The sequence below is a fragment of the Columba livia genome, chromosome 18, assembly GCF_036013475.1.
Source record: "Columba livia isolate bColLiv1 breed racing homer chromosome 18, bColLiv1.pat.W.v2, whole genome shotgun sequence".
Taxonomy (NCBI): Eukaryota; Metazoa; Chordata; class Aves; order Columbiformes; family Columbidae; genus Columba; species Columba livia.
Window position 1 is genome coordinate 10,351,335 of NC_088619.1, and position 27,483 is coordinate 10,378,817.

At 45.5% G+C, this 27,483-nt stretch overlaps 1 protein-coding gene across 7 annotated transcripts in view; it reads left to right on the top strand.

The window, feature by feature from the left end:
• Window positions 1–27,483, top strand: part of RHBDL3 (rhomboid like 3) — a 53,710-nt gene that overhangs the window by 20,550 nt on the left and 5,677 nt on the right. For 2 of the 7 annotated variants that reach the window (XM_065034158.1, XM_065034159.1), the window contains 5 exons: window positions 11,368–11,526; window positions 18,394–18,618; window positions 19,330–19,478; window positions 23,947–24,059; window positions 26,733–26,833. In XM_065034158.1, the coding sequence (XP_064890230.1) occupies window positions 11,368–11,526; window positions 18,394–18,618; window positions 19,330–19,478; window positions 23,947–24,059; window positions 26,733–26,833 (747 nt within the window). Of the gene's footprint in view, window positions 1–3,741; window positions 3,761–5,384; window positions 5,517–8,178; window positions 8,421–11,367; window positions 11,527–18,393; window positions 18,619–19,329; window positions 19,479–23,946; window positions 24,060–26,732; window positions 26,834–27,483 lie in introns of those variants that run through there. The other 5 variants (XM_065034161.1, XM_065034162.1, XM_065034164.1 and 2 more) reach the window with 4 other exon arrangements.

Here is a 27,483-nt window from a genome sequence, read left to right on the forward strand (position 1 = left end):
AAACAGTGACCTGCCTTGTGTTGTCACCTCCCTCAGGCACACATAACCTCTCCTCCTGGTGTTGGGATTTCTTCCAGAGAGCTAGTTGTTCCTGCAGGCAGGCACGAAAGGGAGAGGAAAGCAGCCGGAATGAAGCACCAGCCAGGAAACAGGCTGAAACCGTGTGATCTCTTGACCCAAAGCAATAGCTAGTGCTGTTAGGGCTTGCTTGCACTGCAGCAGCTGCACAGCTCACACTCCTTTCGCTGAATTGAGAATTATTCATATTCTCTTTCTCTTCCCCCTGGTGCCATATGTAACATGATCTGCCTGTGCCCAGGCTGGCAGATGGAAAAGCAAGACACTTGTATTTTTGCAGTAATGGTTCTTCGGGGGCTCTACTGGCCTGTGAAGCTGCAGTGTTCGAGCTTCTCAGCTTTGGCAGAGCAGCCTTTCTGGAGACCCTTCTAGTCCCTGTGCCGCTGCTGTGAGCGTGCCTGTGCCTGCACAAACACATCGATCCCTTAATCTACCTGCTGCTTCCATGGCATGGCAAGGCTAGGTTTGGCTCAGCAAGGCTCAGCAAGGCTCAGCTTGGTTTATGTTGGTGTAAACCCGCTGGCATGGGGATGGACGCGTCTCATTGCCCAGCACAGTTTCCCTGTGCTTCCTCCAGTTCATGACAGGGACTCAGTTTCTCGGTGGTACGTGTGGGAGGCGGCCGTTAAATGTGTGTGTCATCAGTCTAGTGCCAGAACAGGGCCCAATGACCTTGGTGTGTGGCTCAGAACCTTTCTTTTGGGTGTTCTCCAGGGACAGAGATTTAATAGTCTCTATGGGCACGTGTATTTGTGTATATATATACATATATATATATTCACATTTTAATAAAGCACGGCTTGGCAAGGCTCGGCTCAGCAAAGTTCAGTAAGGCTTGACAAGGCTCTGCTCAGCCTCTGCCAAAGATCCCCCAATCTGCTGCACACCGGACCCCAAGCTGGCTGTGTGCAGATATCCACCCAGTCCTCGTGAAGGAGAAGGTCTCTTTCCTGCAGTGTGGCAGAAAAACTAAGTGGGAGGTCTGCTTGCCTGTTGGTGGCCACGGGGGCTTCAGCTTTGAGCAGTTAAACTGCATTCAAACCAGCTTGTTCAAGTGAAAGGGGAATATTAGAGCTTGGGAAGAGAGTGCAGGCTTGCTAGAGGAAGCAGGTTCTCTTTAAAGCGTGTGTGAGCCCTGTACACATGAGAAATCTTGATTAGCTCAGTAAAGGTGGCAGAAATGAGGCAGAGACAGGGACAGGGCTCTGTGTGAGTGCAGGTGTGAGTGAAGGGACGAGCGCAATGTTGTGTTGGAGGCTGTGAAGGGATTATCAGCTGCTGGCTCCTGTGGCAGTGAGGAGCCCCTAACACAGCTCAGGCAGGGCCAGGCTCTGTCAGTGCTGTGAGAAGGAGCCTTTGCTCTGATAACTGTCTACAAGAGGCATTTCAAACCAAGCCCACACCTCGCAGGGCACAGCCAGCCCCAGGCCTGCGCTGTTTTGTCACCTGCAGGGAGAGCTGCTCTGTTCCAGCCATGAGGCTTGGGCTGGGCACCTGCATGGATGGTGCTTCTTCCTATGAAGTTAGCTGCATTCTTGCTCTGGAATCTTTATTGAGTCATTATTTGCTTTGAAATTTCTAACAAGCTTTGTGTGCATTTGAAAACTGCACAAAGAGAACTCGAGTAACTCTGTGCCTTGCCTTGCATTTGTCCCTTGTATCCAGTAAGGACCTATAAGAAGCCAAAAATGTGGCTTGATTTTTCTGATTTGTAGTTGTGCACCTTTGGCACTTGGACAAATCTCTTCTACCTTTAAACCAAAGTATATTTGACACAGCAAACACTGGGAAAGTGCAAACACTGCGGACCTTACCCTTGCAGTCCTCTGTCTAGGAAACCTGCAGTCTGGGTGCCTTCCAGGGCTGATTTGGGTATATCTCCTAAGAAACAACGTGCACCACCACAGCTTGCAGCAGTCTGGCTCCTTACTGTAGTCGTAACCCCTGGGATGACCCTGGAAAGAAGCAAGGACGGCTTGCTCTCAAGTGTTTAAATGGTAGAGGTTGGAGTAATAATTAATACTCGAAGCTCCGTGCTGCATTTGGAACCAGCCTGTCTGGAGTGCTTTAGAGATGGTTCTGTCATTGCAGTGTGGCACCTCTGCCTACAAGGCACTGCAGGGAATCCCGCAATACCTCTGTCTCCTCTTCACAAGGCTGACATTATCTTCTGCTCCTCTTTAGCTTGGAAAGCAGAGGAGTTTCTTTGGTAGCTTCTAGTCCCTGTGACTGAGCAAAGCCAAATGTTAAATCAGCATGAGTTAAATATGTTTCCCAGTCTGTTTAGTAGCAGTTTTGCTCCATGGTTGTTTTTCTAACCAGAAGCATGTTTTGAATTCCAGCATAGGGGGGTCATTCTGGTTATACATGTCTTATGGCAGCTTTTAGTTGGGGTTTTAAATGCATTTGTTTGACTTAAGTTTTTCTGAGCCCTGACAATTTGCAGTCAGGTCACAAGGGAACCATTGGGATTGTCTAGTCTCTCCAAATGAAGGCCAGAAGGTTTTCTGAGTGGACTTCTGCTTGACCTCAACCTCACCTCATCTCCTAGGAAAACTTACAATTCAATTGTAAAACTTCTCATGAAGTTAGTGAGACATTTCACTTGTTAATAGTAAAAATAATCAACTTATTCTAATCTAAAGCTGCTCTGCTTTGACCTCTAGCCCCTAAATGGGATTATACCTTTGTCACAGTGGAGAATCCTCTACTGCCAAATTTCTGTTCCCTTTGTGGTTCTTTTGGACAGTGATCAAGTCATTGCTTAACCTGCCCTTTCGTAAGCTAACAAAATGAGCCTGTCAGTGGAGCCAGTCAGACTATACCAGTAAGAAAGTGCCAAACCCAGAGGTAATGTCACCTCATCTACAAACCTGCAGTTCACAATTCCTTTTTTTGAAGACAGCATTACATTTAGAGCACTTGGTATAACAAACAAGGCTATTTTCTCTTTTCCCCGGAGTGGCTGCTTGTGCAGACGGTATTCCCCATCCTGTGAGCTGGCTGGCAGTCCTGGCTCCTGGCCAGATGGCTTTCTGTTTGTTTTTACTGTAATATGTATTGTTTGCAAGCACCCAGCTTTACCAAAAGACCCAGCTCATGCTTAGTAACCTGCTGCTTAACTCATCCGTGAGCATGATGCAGACTTAGTCTTTCTCCAAAGTCACTAATGATAATTCTGTAGGGGCAGGATTGAATTCTCACGGGATCCCATTAGTGGCATCTGGAGGTGATGGTAGCTCTCTAGCTTTGTTTTATTTTTGAGACCTGTCAAACAGACATTGGCGTGTTGAATGTGTGACAGCCTGAGTTTGTGTCACAAGCCCTCAAACACACGGTTGCATGGGAAGTCAAATGCCCTGCAGAACTCAGTTAATACTGGCAGTTAATACCACCAAGATTGTATTCTTATCCACATAATATCAACTGAACATAATCTGTTTTCTGCAGCCTATTCTGACTGATATTAGACCAGTCCTCCTTCAGTTATGCATTACTCAATATCAGTCATCTGTTCACTTGCTGTGGTTTGCTATTAGGCTGGCAGACACTTTGTCCCATTAAATTCTTGTCGCAGCCTTGCAGTTTTGGGAGCAGTGTGGATGCCTGTTACCATGTTTGGGCTGGAGTTATGGAGCCGTGGTTGGAAGGGCTGCATTACTGATTCGAAGCTGGAAGAAAGGTAAAAAACAGATCTCGATGTTCCTCCAGTGTTCCCAGACTTGCAGAAAATGGGCATAAGTGCTGGCTTCTTAAAATCTTTCATATGTAAGTTACCTTGACCTGCTGATTTAAAACCATTTAACTTTCACAGTTGCTGTGTAACATTCTGAAGTTGCTGCTGGGACAGAAAATGTATCGTCATTGTATGACAGAGATAATTCATTGGGCTTTTGTCCATATACTGAACAGAAACATTTCATCTGCTCCTGACCATTTTGTGCTGGCATCACCTATGCTACTTTTGCCAGATAATATCAGACCAAAACCTTGTTTTGACTGAGGAGACTTGTCTGCCTCATCTGTACCAGCCGAGAAGTTGCTGTGAATTTTACAGGAATGTTTGTGTACTTTTGGTTAACCAGGGGGTAAGCAGGGATCTGACTGAAGAAACTTGGCCTGAAATCCAGCCCCAGCTGAACAACTATTCTGACTGTTGTGTGTTGTTTGTTTGTCTTAATTTCCTTGTAGCAATAGTGATCAGAGCCTGTCTGTCTCCAGGCTGTGAGGCTGACTGTGCATGCTATGCCTTCCATTGAGTTTTGTAGTCCAGATAAATGCAACATCCCACCCACACCGTATTGCATTTCAGCTCTGAAAAAAGTGGCTTACGCATTATATTCTCTCTCAGTGTAGAAGCCCTGGGAGATATAATTAATATTGATACAAGATTTTGAGATTCTCCAGTAAGACATGACTGAAAAGACATAAACAATAATTATGTGGTGGTAAATGAAAATATCGTGTGTCCTGGTTGTATGGATATTGCTGTTTTCAGCTTTTGATATTTAATGCCTTACACCATCCAGATGAAAAGTGGGTTTTATTTTAATTAGACTGCAGAGCTCATTGCCTCAGGAGATTGTGGAGCCCTGAAAACTAGGGGAATTCAGAAGGGAGAGCAAGAGACATGGTACTTGTACATGTAACACTGTCTGGGCCAGTGCTGACAAGCAGATCTGGGAAGAGTGTTAAACCTCTTGCCTAAGGATTTAAGAAAAGGTTTTAACTGTTAGGGTTTGGTTATGGCAGTCACTAGGTGATCTCTTGCAGGCTTCATCTTGTCCACAATCTCAGAAATGTGTGGATGGTCAGCACCAGAGCTGGGCTGTTGAGAGAAGATATGTGACTTGTAACCTGCCCAGCTTGTTGCTACAGCTAAGGACATCTATTCTGTGAAACGTGCAAGGTTCCCAGGGTTGGATCAAGATCAAAAATTATATTTCTACCTAAAATAAAGCCCCACCACTTTTTAGAGTGCCTCATCATCTTTCAGTTAGTCTTAAAGCACTTACATAAATAATATAAGAGGAAGAAGTGGAGCTGGAGAAGGCTCGGTCTATAAACATGTCTCTTTGCATTAAGCCTTGTGGCATAATGGAGAGCATCTCCTGCCATCCATGCTGTCTCGTTAATCATGTAATTATCTCCCTCACTTTTGGTACTGCATCTCCTTCCTTGTCAGTGGTGCTGATAATGGAGCTTCTATTTACTCAGGCTTCTTTCTGGGGAGTGCCTTTGGTTTCAAAGCCAGAACAGTGGCATATTTTGAATAATTTAGTTCCGGGTGGCTTGAACACTGTGTGCAATTCCCCAGCTGGGACTGGAGGCTGATTCCTGTGAGTGTTCTGCCAGAAGGCTGATTGGAGAGAGGCAGTGGGATCTCTCAGAGTTGTGGCAGAGACGGCAGAGGACTGAAAGCGAGCTCAACGGGTCCTGTGAGTGCATCTCAGCTTTATCCTCCATTAGTGTCTTAGGAAGGATTTGCAGCAAGAAACCCTTGGGCAGAGGAAGGATCGAGGAGAGAGTTGTGTTAAAAATGTGTATGGAGACAGAAATATGGATTTAGGTACCTAGCTGAACATGATAGGCTTCCCCAGCAAGCTGTGGGTCAGAAATTCCTGGAGTCTCTGAATTCAGGGAGGCAGAGGCTCAGTTCATGGTGACTTGGACCAGGGGTCTGAACCTCTATGGAGTCCAGGAGTCCAGGGTGGTGTCCAGCCATCACTGGCTTTGGAAAGTCCAATATGTTTCTATATGTGAAACCTTGGCAGAGAGCAAGTTTTGTTCATATTCCCCCTGCGCTGCTTGGCATTGTGGCTCACTAGTTGCCCTTTGCCATTGCAGCCATCATCCAGTTGTGCCCTGTGAGCTCTCCACAGCTCTCACTGTGCTGGATCTCGCAGACACAGGTACATTGAGGGGACGTTGAGGCACTACAAGAGGCACCTGGGCTCACTCCAGAAGTCTTGGTAATACCAAGAATCAAACTTGGTCCCAAAGCCCTCTTTCCTGTCTGCTTGACTGAGCAGTGGTACACTCCTGAAACTTCTTACTCCCCCATTCATGTTGAATCTGTGCCTCCAGTGCCTGTCTAGATTAAGTGCTCTTGCAGAAGATAACAACAGATGGTAGTAGTGTAGGTCTTTGCACCTTAACATAGCAGGAGAAATAAATTAGAGCAGAAATGCCTCTACAGATTGGCCAGCTAGCTGATGGACGTGGTCCTCCAGACTGCTCTGCTCTTTGAGGAAAAGGGAATCTTATACCATCTCAACTTTGCTATGAGCTGCATGCAGAGATGCACTTATCTGAATCCAGGTAACAGGCCGTCTGTGCTGTGAACACCTCTCTGCCCGGGTGAAAGCAAAGCTAGGTAGCTCTGTGCTCTGACTGCAGCTTTCTGGGGGCCCTGCTTGTTGAGTTAGTGAAGGTATATCATCCATGCTTAAATGCAATCTGGCTTTTGAGAGCTGGGTGATGTTTCCAGCCCTTGGGTTCACCTCAGGTCAAAGCAATCTAATGTGCACTAAAAGTACTGCTGGAAAGCCCTTAACCGCTTCATATTGTCTGGGCAGTGGTGGGTAAATTCGTTATTTACAGGGAAGAGAGTGTGAGTCACTGGAGCCAACACTAATGTTTTACCATATGTGTTCAGGCAACTTGTTTCAGGTGACTTTTAATGGTGAGAAGCTGGATTTTGAGCTGGAGGGGTATGCACTTGTCTTAGACTGGCTTAGACTCACAGCATGATCCCAGAGACTCCAGAAAGGTAGAGAATGGGCTCTGGTAAGATGCATGACTATCTCGAGGAGAGTTTCACAATGCCTGTCCTAAGCGTATTTTCACAGCTTGAACTTGGAGTCTGCCCATTCCATGTGTCAACTTGGAGACTCTTGATTTAACTATAGCATGGCCCTTGAGGCTGGAGGTGGTCTGGTTGTATCCAAAGCTTGTTAGCATCCCTCAGTTGCAGAGGCTGTGCCATCTAATGGTCTCAGTTCAAATCCAGCAAAGCTCAGAGTGGTTTCTGAAACCCTTGGAGATGAACAGATTTTGCACATGATTGACTCCCCTTTTCCAGTGCCAGTCATGGGAAAGGACCTACATGTGAACAAGAAGCAGGCCTACTATTGACAGTTCCTTTCTGGTGTCATTTTTATGCAACAGGAAGGAAAGCTAAAGCTCAAGCCAATTAATTTCCAGAATCTACCTCCTAGCCTGGAGCGGTACTGGAGTCAGTGCCAAGAGGCTCGACTGCCAGGCCAGTCTCTCCCAGAGGTGGAGATACCACCAGACCATAGAATGATTCACAGCTGAAAGGTCTGACCCAACTCAAAGTCAACTTACAAATTAGATTAAGTTGCTTGGAGCCTTGCCTGTGGCAACAACAATTTAAGGCTTGGGTGATATCTCCTCTTCATGGCAGTACAGAGTCCCTGAATGGGGAAACCATGGGTGGCAGCAAATTCTCTGTTCCTGCAACATATCTGCAATTCCAAAGCCAGCCAAGGATCCTCATGTTGTGCCCAGTTCAGCATTTGACCCTCCAGCTGCTCTGGTGCCCCAGAGGGCTGTTTGCCATGGGGGAGAGGAGCAGCTGCCTGCGCTTTGTGAAACGTCTGCGTTTTCCCAAGACACCCATTGTCTGTCTGCAGCATCAGCCTCCACCCTACTTACTCACTCAGCCGTGTCTGATGCGTCTTTAACTAAAGAGGAAGGATAATTTGAGATTTAATTTTATCAACCATATTTCCATCAGAGTTTGTGGGGCCCCCTCCCCTTATTTTCGTCTTGTGGTTTTGCTGTGGTGCCTTCAGTTTATGGAGTGTCTGCTCAAAAATAATGAAGAAATAGGAAAAAACAGCTTGTTTTGGGCCAGGGAATTAAGATCCTGGGTCAGATGGCTGCTACGGTCATTAACATATTTACAATTTCGCTTAAGAGCCTGGTTTGAGGATCAAGGGAGTTAAGGGTGATTGTCATTGAAATGCGGAGGAAACCTTGCATGAAATTGCCGTTAGTGTCCTATTGTTTGTGAGGGTGGGGGGGGGCAAATGCCCTTCCTTATCCCTGTGCCGGGTGTGTTGCACTTGTCTGCCCCAGTAGATGGGCAGAGGCAGAAGTGAGTGCACTGAAGGAAGCGACTGAGCTGGGTGGCTGTGCCTGGGCACCTGTCCCCGTGGGGCAGGACCTGGGGCTCCAGGACCTGGGGCTCAGCACAGCCATGCTGCTGGTCATCATCTGTTCTCACCGTGAGACAACGGTGCTCAGCTGGGCTGGTGGGACAACTGGTCCTTAACAAGATCATCATGGATAAATACATGAAACGTCTAGCAAAGGTCAGTTGCCTCTTTTATAATTGATGGACCCAAGTGTTTTGCATGTGCCATCACATGTTGTTTGCGCCCTGTGTGGGACACATGTTCTTCAGGACCAGCTCAACGCCTTGATTTTTGTGGCTAGTTGTGGTATCAGAAACAGGGTTTGAGGCAGTTTGAAGTGTTGGGGTGGATTTTGAGTGCTGTGTTGACAGACAAGGTCTTTATATGCTGGGAAAAACCCCTGTTTAAACATAAATAAGAGAACTCCCTTATAGCTGGGGTTTACAGTACAACATTCTGCTCTAGGTTGTGGAAGCAGTGGTCTCGTCCTGCTCTGGGACAGGCCTTTTTAGTTCAGATGCCAATTGTTCATTGTTCACCTCTTACTCTTTCGTGCTGTTCAGAGCCACTGTTTTCATTCAAACCTGTTTCTAATTGGTACCAAAAATAAAATTATACATAGTAACAGGAAAGAGGGAGAACAGGCTCCCTAGCATGTTTACACTACTGAAAATACTAGCTACCTTCTACCACTGCTTTGGTTTCGGTGGGACAAGCAGCAAGACAGCTGAAGGAGGAATGTGAGAAAGAAGCACCTCTGGAGCAGAGGTTCTTCTGCAGCCACCACACAGGCTTCAGCTGTCTGTCCGTTTGGAAAGCCTGCAGCCAGCAGCAGGTACAGATAGTGCTGTCTTGAGTGACAGGATCATATCTGCTGTAGCACTAGTGAGTCTGGAGTCTTTGGTGTGTCCTTGTGGGCTGGTTTGAAGTTGGGTAATTTCTGTTCTCGGTAACAAAGTGTTTCTTTTTGGAATGCTTTAAATCAGGACAAAGTCTTCTAAAAGTGGCTTGTGATCTGAGCAGCTCTCTTGTTCTTTGGGAGCCTGGGTGCTTCAGGTCTGTATCTCCTCTGCTCTTTGGAGGAATAACCATGTTCCCCACTGCTGTGACCATTGGTCTGTCCTACGAAGTCAAACAGTGAGCACACAGTGCGGAGGGAGAGTTCCACGCTTCAGTCGCTGACTCTGGCCCTCAAAATAGAGAGGCATTTAAGCTTCCAAAGATCAAATGGTTTTGTCCTAGACAAGATAGGTTCTGACGTCTTAAATGTCAAGAGATAGTTAAAGTGGTGCCGTTAAGTAAGATGTTGGTTAGGTCAAATGTTTTCAGGAAACAAGGATGAACACAGCAGTATCTATGGGATTGCAGGTGTTAAATCCATTCGCTAAATGACTCATCTCCCAGCTTCTGCAAATTCCCCTTGAGAAAGGTCATTTCAGGTATTGTGCTAATAATACTTTATTTCCTGGGTATCTGTGCCTCTGGGATCGGGCACAGCACACCTGGGGCTGCTTTGGGAGTCCCAGCAAAGCCAAAATGCATGAGCTGAGCCTGCGTGGAGAAGCCCTGATTTTGGGGTTGGTTTTAGAATTTTATCTGTTAACTCAAAGCATCAGAGTGGGCTGACTGGCGTAAGGGAGCTAAACTTCTCCGGGGATTAATATTAAGCCCTAGTTTAACAGTCAACAGCTGAGGAAATCCACCTTTGGCTCTGGGAGCCAGCTGCCAGGAAGGTGCATCCGGGCCACCTTGCAAGGACAGAACAGCCCTTGGCAAAGGGTGGGGGAAAGTCCCCAGCTCTGATTGTGCACAGATCACTTGGTTTGTCTTGTTTTCTTTAATCCCCTTGCACCAGCAGCTTCCTCACAGAGGGGCTGCTGCTTTGACAAAACAGCAGAGCAGCCCCACTACAGCAAAGGGCTGTGATCTCGGGTTAGACAGCTCCTCCTCGACAAAGCAGTGATCGCAGCATCCCCAGGAGCAGCAGGACAAAGGCGTCTGGGCTGGGAGGAGATGGAGCCAGATCCTCGCACGTGGGCACTGCGTCCTCTAAACGAGCTGCCTGTGCCTGGAGCGGGTCTGTTTTACAGCTGCTCTGCTCGCCGCAGAGCGGTGCCAGCCCTGCCGCTGGCAGGCTGCGTCCTCTCCCACATCCCCCTTCTCACCTCCTCCCTTGCCAAGGCAGCCTTTGCTGCACTGTGTCAGATCGAAGGCTCGGCGCCTGTTCAGCTTTTGTTCTCTGTTAGGAAAGAGCGAGGACTGTCAGGACCTTTTTGGCTCTGCCAAGGCCTTTTATGTCCCAAGCATTTCCATGAAAAGACTCCCTCCTGACCACCCTGCCCCTTGACAGCCATTCAGCCCAGCCAACAAGCTTGATATCATTATCTACAGAAGGAGACCAGTGAGTACCAGGGTCCTCACAGCCAAGTTTGGGAAATCAAAGGCAAATCTCCCAGCAACAGAGAGCTGGCAGAGATGGGGCTGCAGCACAGTGAACGCAGGCTGGTCTGGCAGCTTGCGTCCTCTGGTTTTCAAAGCACAAAAGGAACGCACTCGGCGTGGTGCCAGCGCTGGCTTTGTCAGGCCGGGGGTGATCCTGCCTGTGGGCTGGCAGCCCCGTGCAGAGCGCCCTGGGGAGCTCAGTGGGGGACAGAGGCTGCTGGAAGCACTCTTAAGTTTGAACAGTCAGGCAAAGCCGTCTCTTTTCAGCTGGTGGCATTTTTAGGAGATGAACTGCTTAGTCTGAGGGAAAATTGTGATGTTTTTGGTCAGAGTGGGGATTCACTCCAAATTTCACCTGTGACTTTCCTTTAAAGACTCTGGTTTACGTTCTGAAAACGGCATCTGTTTGCCTTGTCACTTTTAGTTTGATATAAGGTTAACCTGCTTTGCTCCCTACTGAAAGATATTCTTGCCAATCCATCTTAAAATAAAGAGCTCTTAGGCAGTGGAAGCACCATTTTGAAGGCATTTGTAGAGGTGATCATCAAAAACTTGGTGTCACCAAAGCCTAGAGCAGCCCCTGAGGTCCCTGTGGGTCTGCAGCAGGTGATGAATACATAGGAGGGCAGAGCTGTGTGTAACGCGGAATGGTTAATTCTAGCACTTTCCCCTCCTATCCCAGTTCGATCCTGACAACACCGGCTACATCAGCACCGAGAAGTTTCGCTCTCTTCTCCAGAGACACGGCTCAGAGCTGGACCCCCACAAGCTGGAGGTCCTGCTGGCCCTGGCAGACAGCAACTCCGAGGGGAGGATCTGCTACCAGGACTTCGTCAACCTGGTGAGTGCTCTGGTTGGCAGGGCAAATGAGTCCTCGGCTCTGCTTAAAACACTGGCTCTGCTTAAAACACTGGCTCCTTCCCTCCCTCTATCAACACGGGTGTTTTCTGTGTCCCTGCATCACACACACTCTGCATGGGCTTGCTGAAGCATTCAGTGGGGACTGAACTCTCAGGCCAAGAGTCAAGTTGCTGCTGATTTTTTTTTATTTCCAAGGGAAACAAGTTTGCATTGGAAGAAACTGTGGGAGCTGTTTTAAGAGGAGCATGAAGCAGTGGTGGCTTGCTGGGTTAGAGGCTTTTGCTCTCAGGATCAGTTGGTAGCTGTCACAAAGAGCCATTTGTTTGCAAGCAGAGGTCTGTCAGTCTGGATGTCTCCTATTTTATCTAGCGATTTCACCACTTTCAGACAAAATATATAGATAATGTGTTGACTTGCTGGGTGGAGTCATATTACACTGCTGTAGGCATCAACAGCAATGGGGATGAAGTGTTCCTAGGTCATATTTGTTAATCCCAGATGAGATGTCTCAGACTATATGAGTCATAATCTGGATGCCTCTCTATCTCTATTAATGAGTTAATTAGTGAAGAGATCTCCCTGTTTCTCATCAAGGCAGTTTGGTGAGCCAACACAGATGTATACATGTGTTCTTAAATGCCTAGGATGGCCTAGAAATGTTGTTTGTGACATAGGTATCTTGAACAGTGGCTATTCCTGCGGCTTTGCACCATTCTTACTCTGTCATTCCCCACCTGAATCCCAGCAGATTTACTGCAGCAGCAAGAGAAACGTGGGTGACAAAGTCAATGAGCAATTAAAGTTAGTGACCTCTCGAAGGCGTCCTGTGGTCAACATGGGGATTTGGTCCCTCCATTTGTGCTGGTCACTTATGCATGTGTTCTTGATTTAGAAAGTTTCTTCTGTGTGTCCTGTCTCTCCATGAATCAGAAAAGCATGATAACAGGGCACAGCTGTCAAGGATCCAGTTCACAACCTCAGTCAGGCCATGGGCAATGTGAAGGTGAAATTACTGTGATGCTGTGACATAGATTTGCTGTATCTGATCAAGCTGCCTTGTTAGCCTCTTGTGTGTATTTCAGTACACAGTAAAATAAATGTAGCAACTATTAAATAGATCACAGTGAATGTGAGGTTTTCCTTAGGTCCAGGTTGATAAATTGTCGATGGCACTCAGTGATCAGCAGTGTATTTATAGTAACAGCTGCTTGTTCTACAGTTGGGTGTATTGAAAATACCACGCAAGCATTCACTAACTGAGCTGCACAACACTTAGGTAGCAGGAAGCGGTATCACGTAATTTCTTTTACAGAAGTGATGGCCTAGGGCCAGCCAACACGCTGGCATCAGGCTCAGGAATAGAACTGGGCTTTTTGCTCTCTCCTCACTGCACTGAGCCCTGGAGCAGCACAAGCTAATGAGCAGCAGGTGGGAGGTGAAAGGTTTGAACATCGTCCTCCTTTGGGGAATGGGAGATTGTGCCAGCTCACACCCACCTGATGTGATCTCTGCAAAATGGCAAATTTTCTTCACTACTATTGAATAACTCCTGTAAAGAAGCCATTGATTTTTATGTCATCAGTCCTTCAATACTCATCTGCATTTTTTGCATTTTCTGATCAATAGGCAACGCTAATGCCAGAATGTTAAACTACTTACAAATGGCATCTCTCTTCTCACTCCTCTGGTTGCTATTGATTTCTAACATCCAAACTTTCTATGTCTCTTTTTCTTTTCCCTAGTTTCCTGCTCTCAAACCTGCCTTGTGAACTTCCTGAGGGAAAGAAGCAGCATAGCTGACACAGAATCACTGTGAAATTAGTGATTTCCTTCATTTTATAGCTGTCAGTCCTGGAAAGTACATGTGGTGGTGTTTAAGTACACGCTTGTGCTTGGTCACAGCACCAGGAGGGCTCTATTATCTTTGTGGAGATCAGCTTCTAAGAAGTTATGTACTGTATTCTTGGGGGAAGGAGAGGTCCTTTAAACCATGGTTTGCTTTGGGGTTTTTTTAAAAGTACTTAGAAGTGCTTCATAGCACAGTCATGAAGTAGCTATAAATTCCACTTCCAGTGTCTTTGCGCCTCCTTTACTGAACCAGCTGACAGCCTGCATAGAAGGCTTTGGTGAACAAGGCTTTGCAGGAACCGTATATAATTATTTATTACCTGAGCCCCTGGGAAGATAAGCAATAAAGCCTAAATCTCCAGTTCTCAGGGGAATCCCCAGGCAAGACAAAAGTTTGGCCAAACGAATATATCCTCTTCCTGCTAAATCCTTGTTCACTTTCTTCTGAGTGGTTTAAGCTTAAAGGCTGTTGCAGAATAACCCAAGACCTCAGTTCTAGTGTTCTTGTCCACTGTTTGTCTCTGTCGCTAACCTGGAAAGGTTTGCTGCAGGAAAAGTTGCGGGTTTTATAGCTCCATTTCTTCCCCTCTGTGTTTCTAGTTGCTGCACTGCTGAACCAGGGCAGAGCCCTGGGAGTCAGGGACTCCCATCTGGAGTCCTCTGGGACATCCTTCAGCTTCCAGTTGGACACCTCTTTCAGTGCTTCCTCTGTCCTTGATCCATGGACTTGGCTGGAAGTATAGGATTCCTGAGCTCTCTTCCTGGCCTTTATTCAGAGTATAATAATAAATATTTAATTTTAAAAGGTTTTAAAATCTCTCTACTTCAGTATTTGATCTAGTATTATGCTATTATGAGTAAGGAGGAGGTTTTCTCAGAGATAGATGAGAGCGGTCATGTGATTGTGTCCTTATCCAACTCTTAGTTCTCAATATATTAAAACCACTACTGAGGTGCAAAGTTCTTACTCCAGAGAGCACTTCCAGGAGCTGGATACCTCTCCTGACAAATGTGCCTCACGCTGCCTTCGTGTTGTTTTCCTTCCTGTTTTGGAGAAAACTGATGATTTTTAGTGTTCCAAGAGCCACATGCAGCTTCTGAGCAGGGAAAAAAGCTGCAGAAGGCCAGGTGAGCATCTTGAAACTTAATAACTGCAATGCAAGAGCTGCTTTTGGAGTGTGTTTAGATTGGACATTGATCTGAGTCCATTAAATACTGGCTACACATGGCAGCAGAAGAGAGAACTTTCTTCTAAGTGAGCTACTCTGGCAAATCATCATTATGCCAGTTAAAGTGGAACTTAGCATAGAACTTTCCATCCTTAACCATGGTTCCTCAGCTGTTTCCAATCATATATAGTTGGAACTTGAAAGTACAATGTCAACTTAAATGGTCATTTTAATTGTGTATGTATCTAAAACACACACTTGCGTGGGAAATGTCATGAAGATATTTTTTTTTAAATTGCTTTGGAAAACTGAATCTGGATTCATTTGAGTTGTGGAACCATTCCCAGCACCAATGGAAAATTGAACTAGTGTTGGGGGGTTTGAAGTTTCAAACTCGCTCTGTTTTGACACAATATTGTTTAACCACAGTGTTAGTCTTGTCTTGCAAGCGATGTTCTTGCAATTAACCTTGAAATCTGAATGTGGTTTACTTTTTCTAATGGAAGTGCTGGAAGGTCTAAGTCTGACACATTTAACAGGAGTCCAGAGAAAACCTTGAGCAGGGAATACCCCTGCAGTGACCAGGGTGATTTATTTGGTCTCTCCTGCCTCTAGCTTTTCTCCAGCCCCCCGAGGAAACCACTGCTTCGTCAGAGCAAATCAGGATGTTGATATTTGCTTTTTTTCCCATTTGATACTGTTTGGGAAAGTGCTCCCAGGTTGGCTCAGAGGATGTGAACATCTGTGACAGATGAACTTGATGCTGAGATATGCGTTTTGGGAGAAGTAGTCTTTACCCACATTAGCATTTTGTAGAAGTGCACAGTGAGGGAAGGAAATAAATGTGAATCTTGAAAGCAAAATTGATTGGAAAGGCTGCATTTGTAAGTAAAGTGGGTTATAAAACTGGAGCTGACAGAGGCTTTTAAAAAGCTTTTGCTAACTTCTGATTTAATGTTCTGTGTCTTGGAGGACCAGAGCTGGACTGCTAAATGCATTACCTATCACAGTGTAGTACGTGTTTTAAAAAAGCTGTAGCCTAGCCTCAAAGATGCCAATGCATAATGGGCAGAACTCCATATTTTTCAAAACCTCCTGAGTGAGGCTGAATAAAATCCATGGAAAGTGTACTGTGCCCCACACAACCACGAAACTGGAGATGAGGAAATGCCACATGACTTGGCTATTGTTTATCTGGGGCAGCAACAGTAGTGCAGATAGCCAAGAAACCCAGAGAAATTGGTCTGTAATAGGAACAGACAGTTGCCCTTGTGAGTTACAGATTATTTGAGACTAGTTCTGGATTGGCATGTGTTGTGAACAGAAGTGGGGCTTTGTATTTTGCCAGAGTTTGGCACTGTCCCACACTAGACGACAGATAAGGACTCTTATCCTAAATTTTGACATTTTCAATGTTGAAGACAGGTTCAGATCTAAGTAGGAAAAAATTTTCCCTTCTGGCAGATGTACCAAGCCCATCCTTTGAGCAGAGCTGTAGCATAAGCCTTGTTCTGTTTTGGTCTGGGAACACCAAAGGGCAGAGGTGGCAGTGCATGTTTACCAGTCGTGTCAGCTTGGCCGTTTTGCAAGGGAAATTTATTTCTCTCTGCATAATAACCTTTTGCAGGCATGAAGGACTAAGGGAATATGTTGTCCCCACTGCCACCTTCATTCCCCACATACTGTTTGCTGTACCCATCTGCCTACAGCTTTAATATCATGCTCATTAAAGAAGCCTCAGATCAATTGCGGGAAGAGAAGTGGGACGGGCAGCCTTGAGCTTCCTGGAGCTGTAATGATGTGCAGGCCAACAATGGGACCAATGTTCTTTCAGCTGATGATTAAATACTTGGCTCATAAATACCAATATTATGTAATTCCAAAATCAAGTCAGAAAATTATGACCATATGGGGGAGACTCTGGGAAAATTTGAGTCTTCCAAAATAGGCTTCTCATCAAGAGATGGTGAGAGCAGCGATAGTGACTTAATGCTCTGTCTCTCCTCATGCCCATCACCTCCTAGTCTGAGATTAAAAGCATCATCCAAAGGCCCGTGGGGTTATGTGTGTGTTTGAGCCCTGGCAGTCACCTGTGCTGCCCCTTTGGCACTCGTTTCCCCTTTGGTGTGATGGGCAATAATTTCAGGTAGGGGACCAGGATGTCTTCTCTCTGAGATGCCTTATTTTATCAGGTGCTCAGTATGTCCAGTCATCCACATTTTACTGGATTGTGGGACTTTTCTGTGTGCGTAGTAGCTCCTGACACTGTGTCCCTGCCTCATCTGGATGTAAAGCCTTTCCAAGGCTATAGCATTTAGAAGGAACCTGGACCTTCTTTCCATATCCTCTGCTCTAAAGAGGGCCTGACAAATATTTTTATGTTCCTGCTTGAGATGGCAGGAGGTTTAGTTAGTGCTAAGAGCTCTGTAGAGATAGAGTTGGAAGGCTTTTAATTTTGGGGTGAAGTTTTGCTCCCACTGACACAGCACAGGCTGCAAATGGAAGGCTAAGGAGGGCTGGGCAGCTGCTGGGAGAATGGGCCGTAGTGCCATCACCTCAGATGGCCCCTTCGTCTTCCTGCAGTGATTAACAGGAGGTGACTCCCTGCAGTGATTACTGTATTTTAAGCAGCTTGGTCCAGCTTGGAACAATTACCCAGCTGCCTCGGCACTGAGAGCACAAGCTCTGGGCTATGCTGTCTTTGGGATATTTAGCGAAACCAGAGTGATCCAAGACACCTGGAAGCCAATGCTGTTGAATGTCATCTCTTATTTGGTTCTATGAGACTGCTGGTGTTTCTGAGATCAGTCAGCAGTTCTTTCAGAAGAAGGACCAGTTTGTTGCATTCATTTTGCTGTCTTTTACTGTAAAGGGTCCCCCTGCAGTGGTCTTGATGCACAGTTATCCTTTTGAGCCTTCCTGCCAAAGATTCAACCACTACAGACAGTGACTCTAATGCAGCAGGTTTGTTTGACATCAGGGCTAATTAGCAATTATCCAAATCTTGGAGCAAGCTCTTTCAGACCTGATTTTCTTTTTCCCTCCTAAGCAGGCTAGGCATGAAATTCCATCTGCCTAATTTGCAAACGCAATTGCTTTAATTATGCATCCAAATTGGGAGTGTGTATGCTCAAAAGATAGATAGCTAATTCTATGATGATAATGCATATACAAATTAGCTGTGTCCTCCAAAGCCTGTGTCATCTCAAAACCTCCCCTCTGTGAGTATAACTGTTTTAAAAGAGGAAATCCTTTCCTCTTGTAAGTTTACAGCAGCTAAGACAGCCTGTCCACCAGTTTAGTTCATTGTTTCGCTTCTGTTGCTCATGCAGTTTTGTTTTACAGAAAGGGATAACTTTCTTTGCCCAGAGCTGACTCCTGCCAACAAGGACCAGAACACAAGGGTTAGATGTTGTGAATGTACCTGCTGCTACATTCAAGAAATTTTCTGCCCCAAGAGATGGCAGGTGCAGGGAAGTGTGACAGAGCAGGGAGAGCTGAGGGAAGGAGAACACGGGAACGGGGATTGTGATAACTGATGGTGAACACAGTGGATGGAAAACCGAGAATGGGCCAAAGAGCTCAGCCTGGTGCTTCAGCCACCTCTGCTCTGCTTTCCCAGTGTTTTACCCTGACCCTGCTTATTTGCACCGTACTAGCAAACGCTGGTGCTGGTTTTCCTCACACCACATGTAGATTATCCTCTGATCATGCTGAGATTTGGTCCCTACAGCTCCAACCTGGTGCTGCCAAACTGGCACTGATCTCCCTGTATGGTTGAACCAGGCCTTGCTTTGTCCTCAGCGTTTCTTCCTTTTCTTTTTATCCAGATGAGCAACAAAAGGTCGAATAGTTTCCGCCAAGCCATCCTTCAGGGCAACAGGAGGCTGTGCAGCAAGGCGCTGCTGGAGGAAACGGGACTGAGCCTTTCACAGAGGCTGATCCGGCATGTTGCGTACGAGACCCTGCCAAGAGAGATAGATCGCAAGTGGTACTACGACAGCTACACCTGCTGCCCTCCACCCTGGTTCATGATCACTATCACTATTGTAGAGGCAAGTACCGTAATGTCCTCCCTCTGGGAACTCACCCCACACTGCCAGAGGCTTTGCTGGGACATGAACAAGGGCTAGAGTGGGACTCAGACTGAGACAAGGACAAGCACAGAGCTGATAGCCGTTTTGGCTCACCTTATGCATGTGTTTAACTGGAGACTGTGATCCTATGTCTCCAAGCATGGTTATTAGTCATAGAAACAATTTGTATATGAAACTACAGAATTTGGGAAACTATAGCAAAACTTTGAGGAGAGAAAATCTCAGCATTTCTAGGGAAACTGGTAAGTCAAATAACGGAATTAGAAGAAAAATTCCTATGCGGTTATTTCTGTTCTGTGAATGGAGAGAAGGAGGGAATAGAAACTAGATTAAATATTCTGACCTGCTCATCTGCTGCCCAAATGAGATGTTTGCACAGTTGCTGAGTAGTGCACTGGAATACACACACAGAAGGATATAATGTGGCACTGATCAGTAGGGTGCTGAGTTCCTCTGACTCAGTGGCTGGTGTGTTACAGAAAGCCACATACTGAATTATACCAATGTGTTGAAGGTTCCTCAATGCAAGGAACTTCCATGTTGTGTGAAGCTGTCAAATGGGAGGAAAATTATTGTACATTTGACTTTCTTCTCCATGATTTTGATCTACCGAGTGCTTTTCAGCCAGAAAAAGCACTTGCTAACCAAGAAATCTCCCTGCTCTTCTAGGTTGCCTTTTTTCTTTACAATGGAGTGGTATTAGACAGATTCGTGCTGCAAGTCACCCATCCTTTATACCTGAAGAACACATTACTTTACCATCCTCAGCTCCGTGCTCAGGCTTGGAGGTACCTAACCTACATATTCATGCATGCAGGGTGAGTACTTACAAACTGCAGAGATTCTCCTCAGTTCAGGTTCCCCAAAGAGAGGGAGGAAGTGCAGAATCAGCTCAGAAATCAATTTTTAAAAATCAATTTAAAGCGCATAGAAAAATCTGAGGTTGTTGTGGAGTGTTGGCAATGTGGGGCAAACCTTCGCAGCTGTTTGAAAGGAGGAGGCAACATAAAGGACTTAACACATGCTGCTCTTCTTCCCAGCAGCGTTTGGACCACACCTCCCTCTTACTGTGCACTTCCCAGTGTGTGCTTCCGAAAACTCACCAGACTGTAGGCCAGTGTCCCTCTCAAGGAGCTGTGCAAGTGCCAGAACAAGCCTGCAAAGGTGTTGGACTGGTGTTTAGAAGCTACGTGGTGCATTCTGGCTAGACTTCCTGGTTGAGGTTGGAAAAGTCAATGAAATTCCCTGTGCCTATGGTATGTCATCACTTAGTAATGTCGTCCCTTCTGTAGGGACTGAGATAATGCCTACAAGCCTGAGTCAAGATTGAACTCCCATTTTGTACACACTGTACAGACACCAGTGTTCCTGAAGAGCTGACAATCTCGACTGACCAGATAAACAGAGAATGGTCCATCTAACGCAAAATGAAGGTGCACAGTAAAATGAATCCTCCTTCATCCCGTGGGAGGTATGTAGCAGACCTGGGAAGAGAATAAAAGGCGTGGGGATTCTAACTCTGTGCTTCTCGACTGTGCTAGTCCTCCTGACTTTCAAAGAGATTTAGTTGTGTGATGTTTGTGATGCCATGGTGATGAGCGAGTGTCACAGGAAAGTTCATCCCTGTACAAAACACTCTGCCCCCTCTGGGTAGTTTCTCAGATCATTATCTTTGCACATTCCTGGCAGATAATTGCAATTTTCTTTAATTCTGTCATCGAAAAATCACAACAAGGTTTTTAACAGTAGTTTATAGTTTGAAAGTGGATAAAGACCATTTGTTCTTAAACAGAAAGCCTATATTCCCATCAGTCAATGTTCTTCTATGAAAGGCCAGAAGGATGAAGCTGATCTTCTCCTTTTTCTATGTCTCTGATGGAAGACATGCTGATATCTCTTCTCTGCCATGAAGTAACTGCTTCCATGTGTAATTGCCCTTAAGCACGAGGTGTGCCCCAGATCTCTGGATAAAAGTCACAGAACAGATTCGACCCAATGGGAGAGTAGGAAAAAATTTATAGATGTAACTTTTGTACAAGGCAACATCTGTTCTCTGCATGCTAAATCCCTCCAAAAATCCATTGTGTACAAGTTTCAGTCTGCAGTGGAGACTATTGGGCTTAGATGTGAGGCTGGTTATGTAAAATGAGAAGTGTAGATTTCCACTGCTGAGGATGTGGGTAAAGCTAGGCTTGTAAAAAGGAAGAAACACTTGGTTCTTAACTAACGTTAGCTAATTTGTATCTGGATCTTCTTCTGGTCGTGGTGGTGTTCTACTATCTCACTCATGTAACGGCAGATTGCTTTGGGATATATTTGAAGAGAAGCACCTGCACAGGAACAATTTTTGCAGCATTCAAATTTCTTCCTGTATCACCTGTGCCAAGCTTTCCTAACCTGTGCAAGGTGACCCTTCCCTGTAGCAGGCAGAACTCTGGCATTTCTTCACACTTACTGGCTGAAAAATACCTCAGGTTTATTTCACATTTGTGGCTGGCTCGAAGATGAACAGCGGGGAAGGTGTTTTGCAGGAAACTCATTGTTTTTGTGATGGATTCAAAGTTCTGTAGCTACGTAGCCTTCAAAACAATGGAGAATCCCAATGGGACAGTAAATCCAGTGATTTATCTGCAGTATCTGAAGTTAGGCTAAACGTTCATTTATTGCTAACTTCTGTGCGCTAAACTCCTTTGATATCAAGAGAACAGATAAATCTTGGAAAGGTAATAACATTTGTTAGTGGAAGCCCATCGTTCTCCTCTCATTTTCAAATGAGAAGCTAACACAATGCCATGGGGTCTATTGTTATCCTGCTTCCAGCTGAGACTTTAAAATGGTAATGTGGCCTGCTCCTTAATTTAGTACTCTTGGTCTGCTTTTTGAAGAGCAAGTGACAGCCAGAAGGTGTCCATGAAGACAGCAGTTGCTAAGGCTTGGCTGGCTGTGCCTCTAGAAAGATTCCAAAAATGCATGTTGGTCCTGATGGAGGGAGCTTTGTCAAGGGCTGAAAAGGCAGGCGAAGTTGTAAATTCTGCCCTTCTGCTTTCATGGAAAGCAGACGTTGATTATCTGGGGCCCACGCATTTGTAACACTGCCATAACTAATGACTTGCATTGATGCTCAGTCCCATTTGTTTGGTCCTGGGGAAGGAGAAAGTCTTTAATAAATCAATGAAATTGTCATTTCAAGAATGATGCATTCAGCACTGGCAAAGGCTAATTATATTTTATGGGTGCTTATTGACTGTGGAGCCTTCAAAGCTCTTAGCATGATGGGGAGAAGTGAATGGGATTGCTCCTGGAAAGTCTTTTAAGAACAGCTGTGAATCAGGGCAGTCAGTTTAGAGTCTAGGATAAACTTTGCCGAGCTCTTACAAAAGCTTCCTTTGAAAAATAAGACCCAGTGCTTTGTGTGGAAATGTCAGGTGCTGCCTCATGACGCTGACTGTGTGCCAGCCAAAGCTGCTTCCCTCCCCTCTGTGAAAGGGCACTTGGATGGGTTGACTCTTTTCTGTGATCTCAGTTTGACCTTTGCTGGTTGCTCCTAAATTAGTTCCTAAGTTCTGTGAACACGCAGGATCAGAATGGGTGCCAGAATGTGCCTGTACCCAGTGGCTTCAAAAGTCTTGAGCAAGGTAATAAAAACACTCCATTACATGCAGCAGTTTCCCATTATGACAAATTGCAGTGCTGTGTGTCTCGTGCAGGAGATAAATTTATCCTTGGAGAGAAATTTGGTGGAAAAAAACCTATTAAGATATCCAGAGAGGACTGTTTCCAGCAGTATCATTTCTAGCAGTTTTTTTCTGGTCCAACTTTAAACTCTTTTTTATGAGACTGTTCTGTCATTACTGCATCTCACCATCAGTATTTTTCTCTGATGTATATGGGAAATTGCTATGGTAACATGAAGAAAGACCAAGACAGTGAAAATGCATATACCTTAAACCAAATATTCCTAGTGGCTGTCTGAGCAATCCTTTTCTTGTATAAACCAGGACATAGATTTTCAGTGCAGTAGCTATTTTGCACTCTTTCCCCCAAAAGATGCTGGCGTTTTGTGTTAAAGGTACTGTTGTGTCATTTAGGCCCGCCTGCTTTGTAAGCAGACTCGGACACTCTCCAAACAGAATGCATGAGACCCCTGGTCCAGTGTGGCGTGGCCCTCTGCCGAGGTCCCAGCCCTGATAAGTCTCAGACACTAGCACCGTGTTGAGAAGGACCCTGTGCAGGGCCTTGGGGCTGTTGTTACCTATGTGAAGGCATGGGTAAATATTTGTACAGAGCTTTGAAAAGTAGCAAGACAGTTTCGTTAAATACTATTGATTAGGACAACAAAGGGCTTGCTTTGAAACTCTTGATTCAGCACAGGAGAAATCTGCTGCACTGGAGTCTACCAGCTAAGCCCATCTTAGCTGTCACACTCCCTACCTCTAGGCTGCAGTGGTCCTGCACATCCTGATGTGCACAGCAGGGTTTATCTACAAGACTAGTCTCAGCCCAACTTTTCCCCGCATTCAGAAGGAATTTTGTTATTGCCTATCATGAGGACAAGGACAGGTGAGCAGAGGCCTTCAATGAATACACCTTGTGTCTCACTGGGCACCTAACCAGAGGTAAAAATGCCCTCTGCTTCCCATTCTGACCACGATCACATCGAAGCTGGCACAGTGGAAAAGGCTGAGGGTCAGACAGCAAAAACAGTAAAGTGGCATATGGGTCACAAGGCAACAGAAACTGTCTTGGGACTTCTAGGCTTACCTTGCTCTGGACTTAATACCTGCTCCCATCACGGCAGTGTCATACGTGCAGGGAAAGGCTGTATCATTAAGAGGGGAGAAGAAAGGAGCAGGTCAAGTTTCTGGCTTCTGTTCCAGGCTCTGCAGCCATCTTGCTGCTTTTTTGGACGAGTCATTTAACTTCTTCAAACCCTCTATTTGAAAACAAAACAAAACAATAACAACAAGAAAAAACAACAACAAAACCAAACAAACTGCCAAGAAAAAAAAGAGTCTCACTAAGAACCAGACATACTAATGAGATCTTTGTCTGGAAGGACCTGGATGGATATGAAAAAGATAATGAACAGTAGGGAGGGAAGAAACATCATAGCTCTGGCTGATTTTTTAATTCTTTTTCAGGAACCACTTTTTTTCCCAGTGTTACAATCTACTTTCATGAAGGAGGTGCTGTTTGATTTGCTTTCCAAGACATCTCTGTCTCAAGGGTAGAGAAGGGAGACAAAGACATAGAAAAGAGGACAACTGTTGTTTTTCCTTGCCGCAGGATAGAACACCTTGGACTCAATGTTGTCCTTCAGCTCTTGGTTGGGGTTCCCCTGGAAATGGTGCATGGAGCTGCGAGGATCAGTTTTGTGTATGTTGCTGGAGTTGTGGCAGGTAGGTGACACCTCTGGATGCCCCAGATGGAGAAACATGTGAAAATGGTCTGTGCTGACTTTTGTGTAGGAGAAATATTTTGTGACATTTTGGTGTAGGAGAAGAGCAGTTGCTGATCTTCTGTGTGTTGAAATTCTTTTGAAGGCTGGAAGTGAGAAACACGCTACAACTTGACATCTGTTTCTAACTAGCCACAGGCTCTGTGTTTAGGAGATCTGCTGAAAAGGCACCAACAACCTGTTAGTTTAAAATAGCCTTCCTTTAGATGGTCGTTCTGAATGTGGAGGTTTTGCTGTTCCTTTCCTCTTGTGTCTCATAAAGGCCCAGAAGAAAAGTGGCATCACAGGCATCCCTGCATAAAGAGTCATTTTTTTTCCCCAGGTCCTGTGCCAGTTCTTCCTCCATTTGTCCTGTGCTGTCTGCTTTCTACAGCATGAGTAAGCAAGAAGTGTTTGGAGGTTGTGAGCAGTGCACAGGAATCTGAAAATTCATTTAATCATGAAGCCATGGGGTTTGATTGATTTTTAGTTTGTGCTTTATGGCTTTTATTTGTTTGGCATTTCTAGCAGTTTGGAGGTGATGAAAGTTAGCTGACAATAGATCAACATCTAATCAAAACAGGAGGAGGGTGTGAAAACAACCAAGGGCTTCACAGTGGAAGCTGGACAATGATTGACTGGTTTATGGTGATTTTTTTTTTTCCCCAGGCATTTAGTTTTATTTTTTTCCATAATGAGCAGGTAAAGCCTTTGTAAAATGGGCTGCATTGGATACTAATAAATTCTGCATTCCAGTAGAGAGACTGTGCAAAGAATAATTGGACTAGGACACAGGACTAGGCGTGGTACAAACACCACATTATTTTCTGCAGAGAAAGGAGTTAGCAGACCAGCTCCGCTGTCCCTTGCCTGTTACTTTAATAAGCACTAAAGTGGTCCCCAATCTACAACTTTCCAGACATTAGCTCTTTTATATAGATACATCTACCACGCCCCAGGGCTTCATTTATATGTTTGTAAATATGCATCGCACAACTGTGCCAGGTAAGCGAAGGAAGCAAGCGTTGCGTCTGCTGCAGTTGAGCCCAGGCGAGAGCTCTCATTGCCGCTGCCTCTTGGATTCCTGTGGCCATGGACTTGCAGGCAGGATCTGCAGGGCCAGGGGCAGGTTTTACAAGGCGTTGGCCTGGGCTTAGCACCCAGAGCTCTGGAGGCTGTAGTCAGAGCCTGTGTGAAGCTCACTAGCCCACCCAGCACTATTGGTTCATTTCTGTTACACAAATGATCCCACTTTTTTTTCCTCAGGCAAGTTGCCACATTCTCACATGCTTGTCTTTCACAACTTATGACCTATAAATTGTCAAAGTGCCAAATGGAAAGGAGAAACTTTTGAATTACAAATGTGACCAGGCAGTCCCACACAGAAAGGCATCCCATGATACCCTTTTTGTTTAAGTTGTTAGCCAAGTATTAAACGTGCTTTATTCTTTGATGTGTGCCAGGAGAGAGAGAGAGAGGCACACTTATGCTGATGATCTGGCAATATAAAGATAACTCCTAAACAACCAGGAATAAGCAGTAAAATGTAGACACGAGCCACAATGGCCACTCCCTACTTTTATGGGGTTTTTTTCCTCATTAGTCTGACTATACTAAGAAGACATGTTGAGACTGAGATCAAGAGACTGAAGGTATATGCTCAGTGCAATATCCGAGGACTTAACTGCAAGTTCTTAATACTCCTTTCTTAACTTCTCATTAACTTTTTCCTTAATGGCAGCGTTTAAGAGCTGGGAAGTCTCAGGGCCATACACTGAAGAAGAGGGAGGTATCAGCAGAGTCAGCTGGTGGAACCTCAGCAGTTTCTTGACCCAGAATCAGCTGAGCAATTAGCAAATAAGTTTGTTAGATTCTATACTACTGAGGACTCTCTCGAGATCTGCCGTTGTGTCTTTTTCCCATTCCCGCTCATCGCAAAGATCTTCATTATCCCTGCCTTGTGGCACCAAGTCTGCCTTTGTCTCTGTCTCTATCTCTTACATTTCTGTTAAAGTTTGTAACGAGAGGAGCTTTGAGCAGATCCAAGCCTCCAACTGGGATAAGGAGAAGCAATGTTTATGTTTGGATCTATTGTTATTAGTGGTGCCTTTATGTGCTCGACCTGTCTTTTTGCTGTCTCGTGTTTACTGCCTCCATCCAGGTTATTTTTAGATAGTTTTACTCTGAAGTTTAACAAGTAACAGGCTGTGCTTTGATCAGACACCTGTGCTAAGTTACAAATCCACAGTTCCTTCTTACTGTGCAAATATTTTTCTTGCCAGCATGGGAGCTACGTCTGTTTTATCTTCAGGTAAGGAACAAGACACAGACATTTTTCTATCTGCTGCTTCCTTGTTATTTTAGTCAGTAAGTGTCTTTTTGCAGCATAGGTATGTTGCTGCCTTGCTTGGCTGCTTTTAAAGTAGGCGCAAAAGAATCAGTCAGTCGCTGCCTTGGCAGTACCACAGGACTGAGTTGGCTGCACAAGTCAATCGATTCCACCCTCCCTTCTCTTTATCTGTGTATTACCGACCTGCAGCAATTAGCACAAAACAGGCAGTGGCAGAGATGTAGGGTAGGAGAGAGTGTGTTTATCTGGCTGGCAATTGTCAAAACCCCTTGTTCTTTCTCCCAGGGTCCCTGGCAGTGTCAGTAGCCGATATGACTGCGCCTGTGGTGGGCTCCTCTGGAGGTGTGTATGCTCTCGTCTCCGCTCACTTGGCCAATATAGTCATGGTGAGTACCAGAATGACGGTCGAACCGCTTTGGAAGTGAGCCAGGTCTGGTGGCCTAAGGGAACTGGAAATAGTGCCAGACCCATCTGTTGGTCATTCAGAGCTTGCCCCAGTTAAGTCTGCTCTTCATGATTCGAATGGTCCTGGAATGGAAATGTTACACTGCAGTTGGTGGCTTGGTGCCCTGATGACTGGCAGCTTGCCAGGAGAAGCCAAAGGGGCTGGTAATCCAAGACTTACCGATGTACTCCCAGCTATCAGCTCTCCCTGCAAGGGCTGGCAAATGCTTGGAAAAGAATGAGCTGATGGGCTCTGCAGAAGTTGCAGGCCTGTTTCTGTCTGCATGTGCCATGTAATGTCAGTAGGTATTTAAGGAAATTTAGAATTTGGTGGGTTTGTGTGCAAAACATCCCTTATCTCCACTCGTAAACCCCAGACGGAAGCTGGAGCCTGGGCGTGTGAGTGATGCATCTTTTTGCCATTTCACCTAATGCAGTACTTTGCAAAGGTCAGGAAGGACCAGCATCATCATTCCTCTGAGACCTGGAAACAGGACCTTGTCCAAGGTCCTCAGCTAGGTGGTGGTAAAGCCCAGCCTATCAGCCTGTGTGAATCCTGCACTGACCACTGGGAAAACATGGCTTTGCTGAG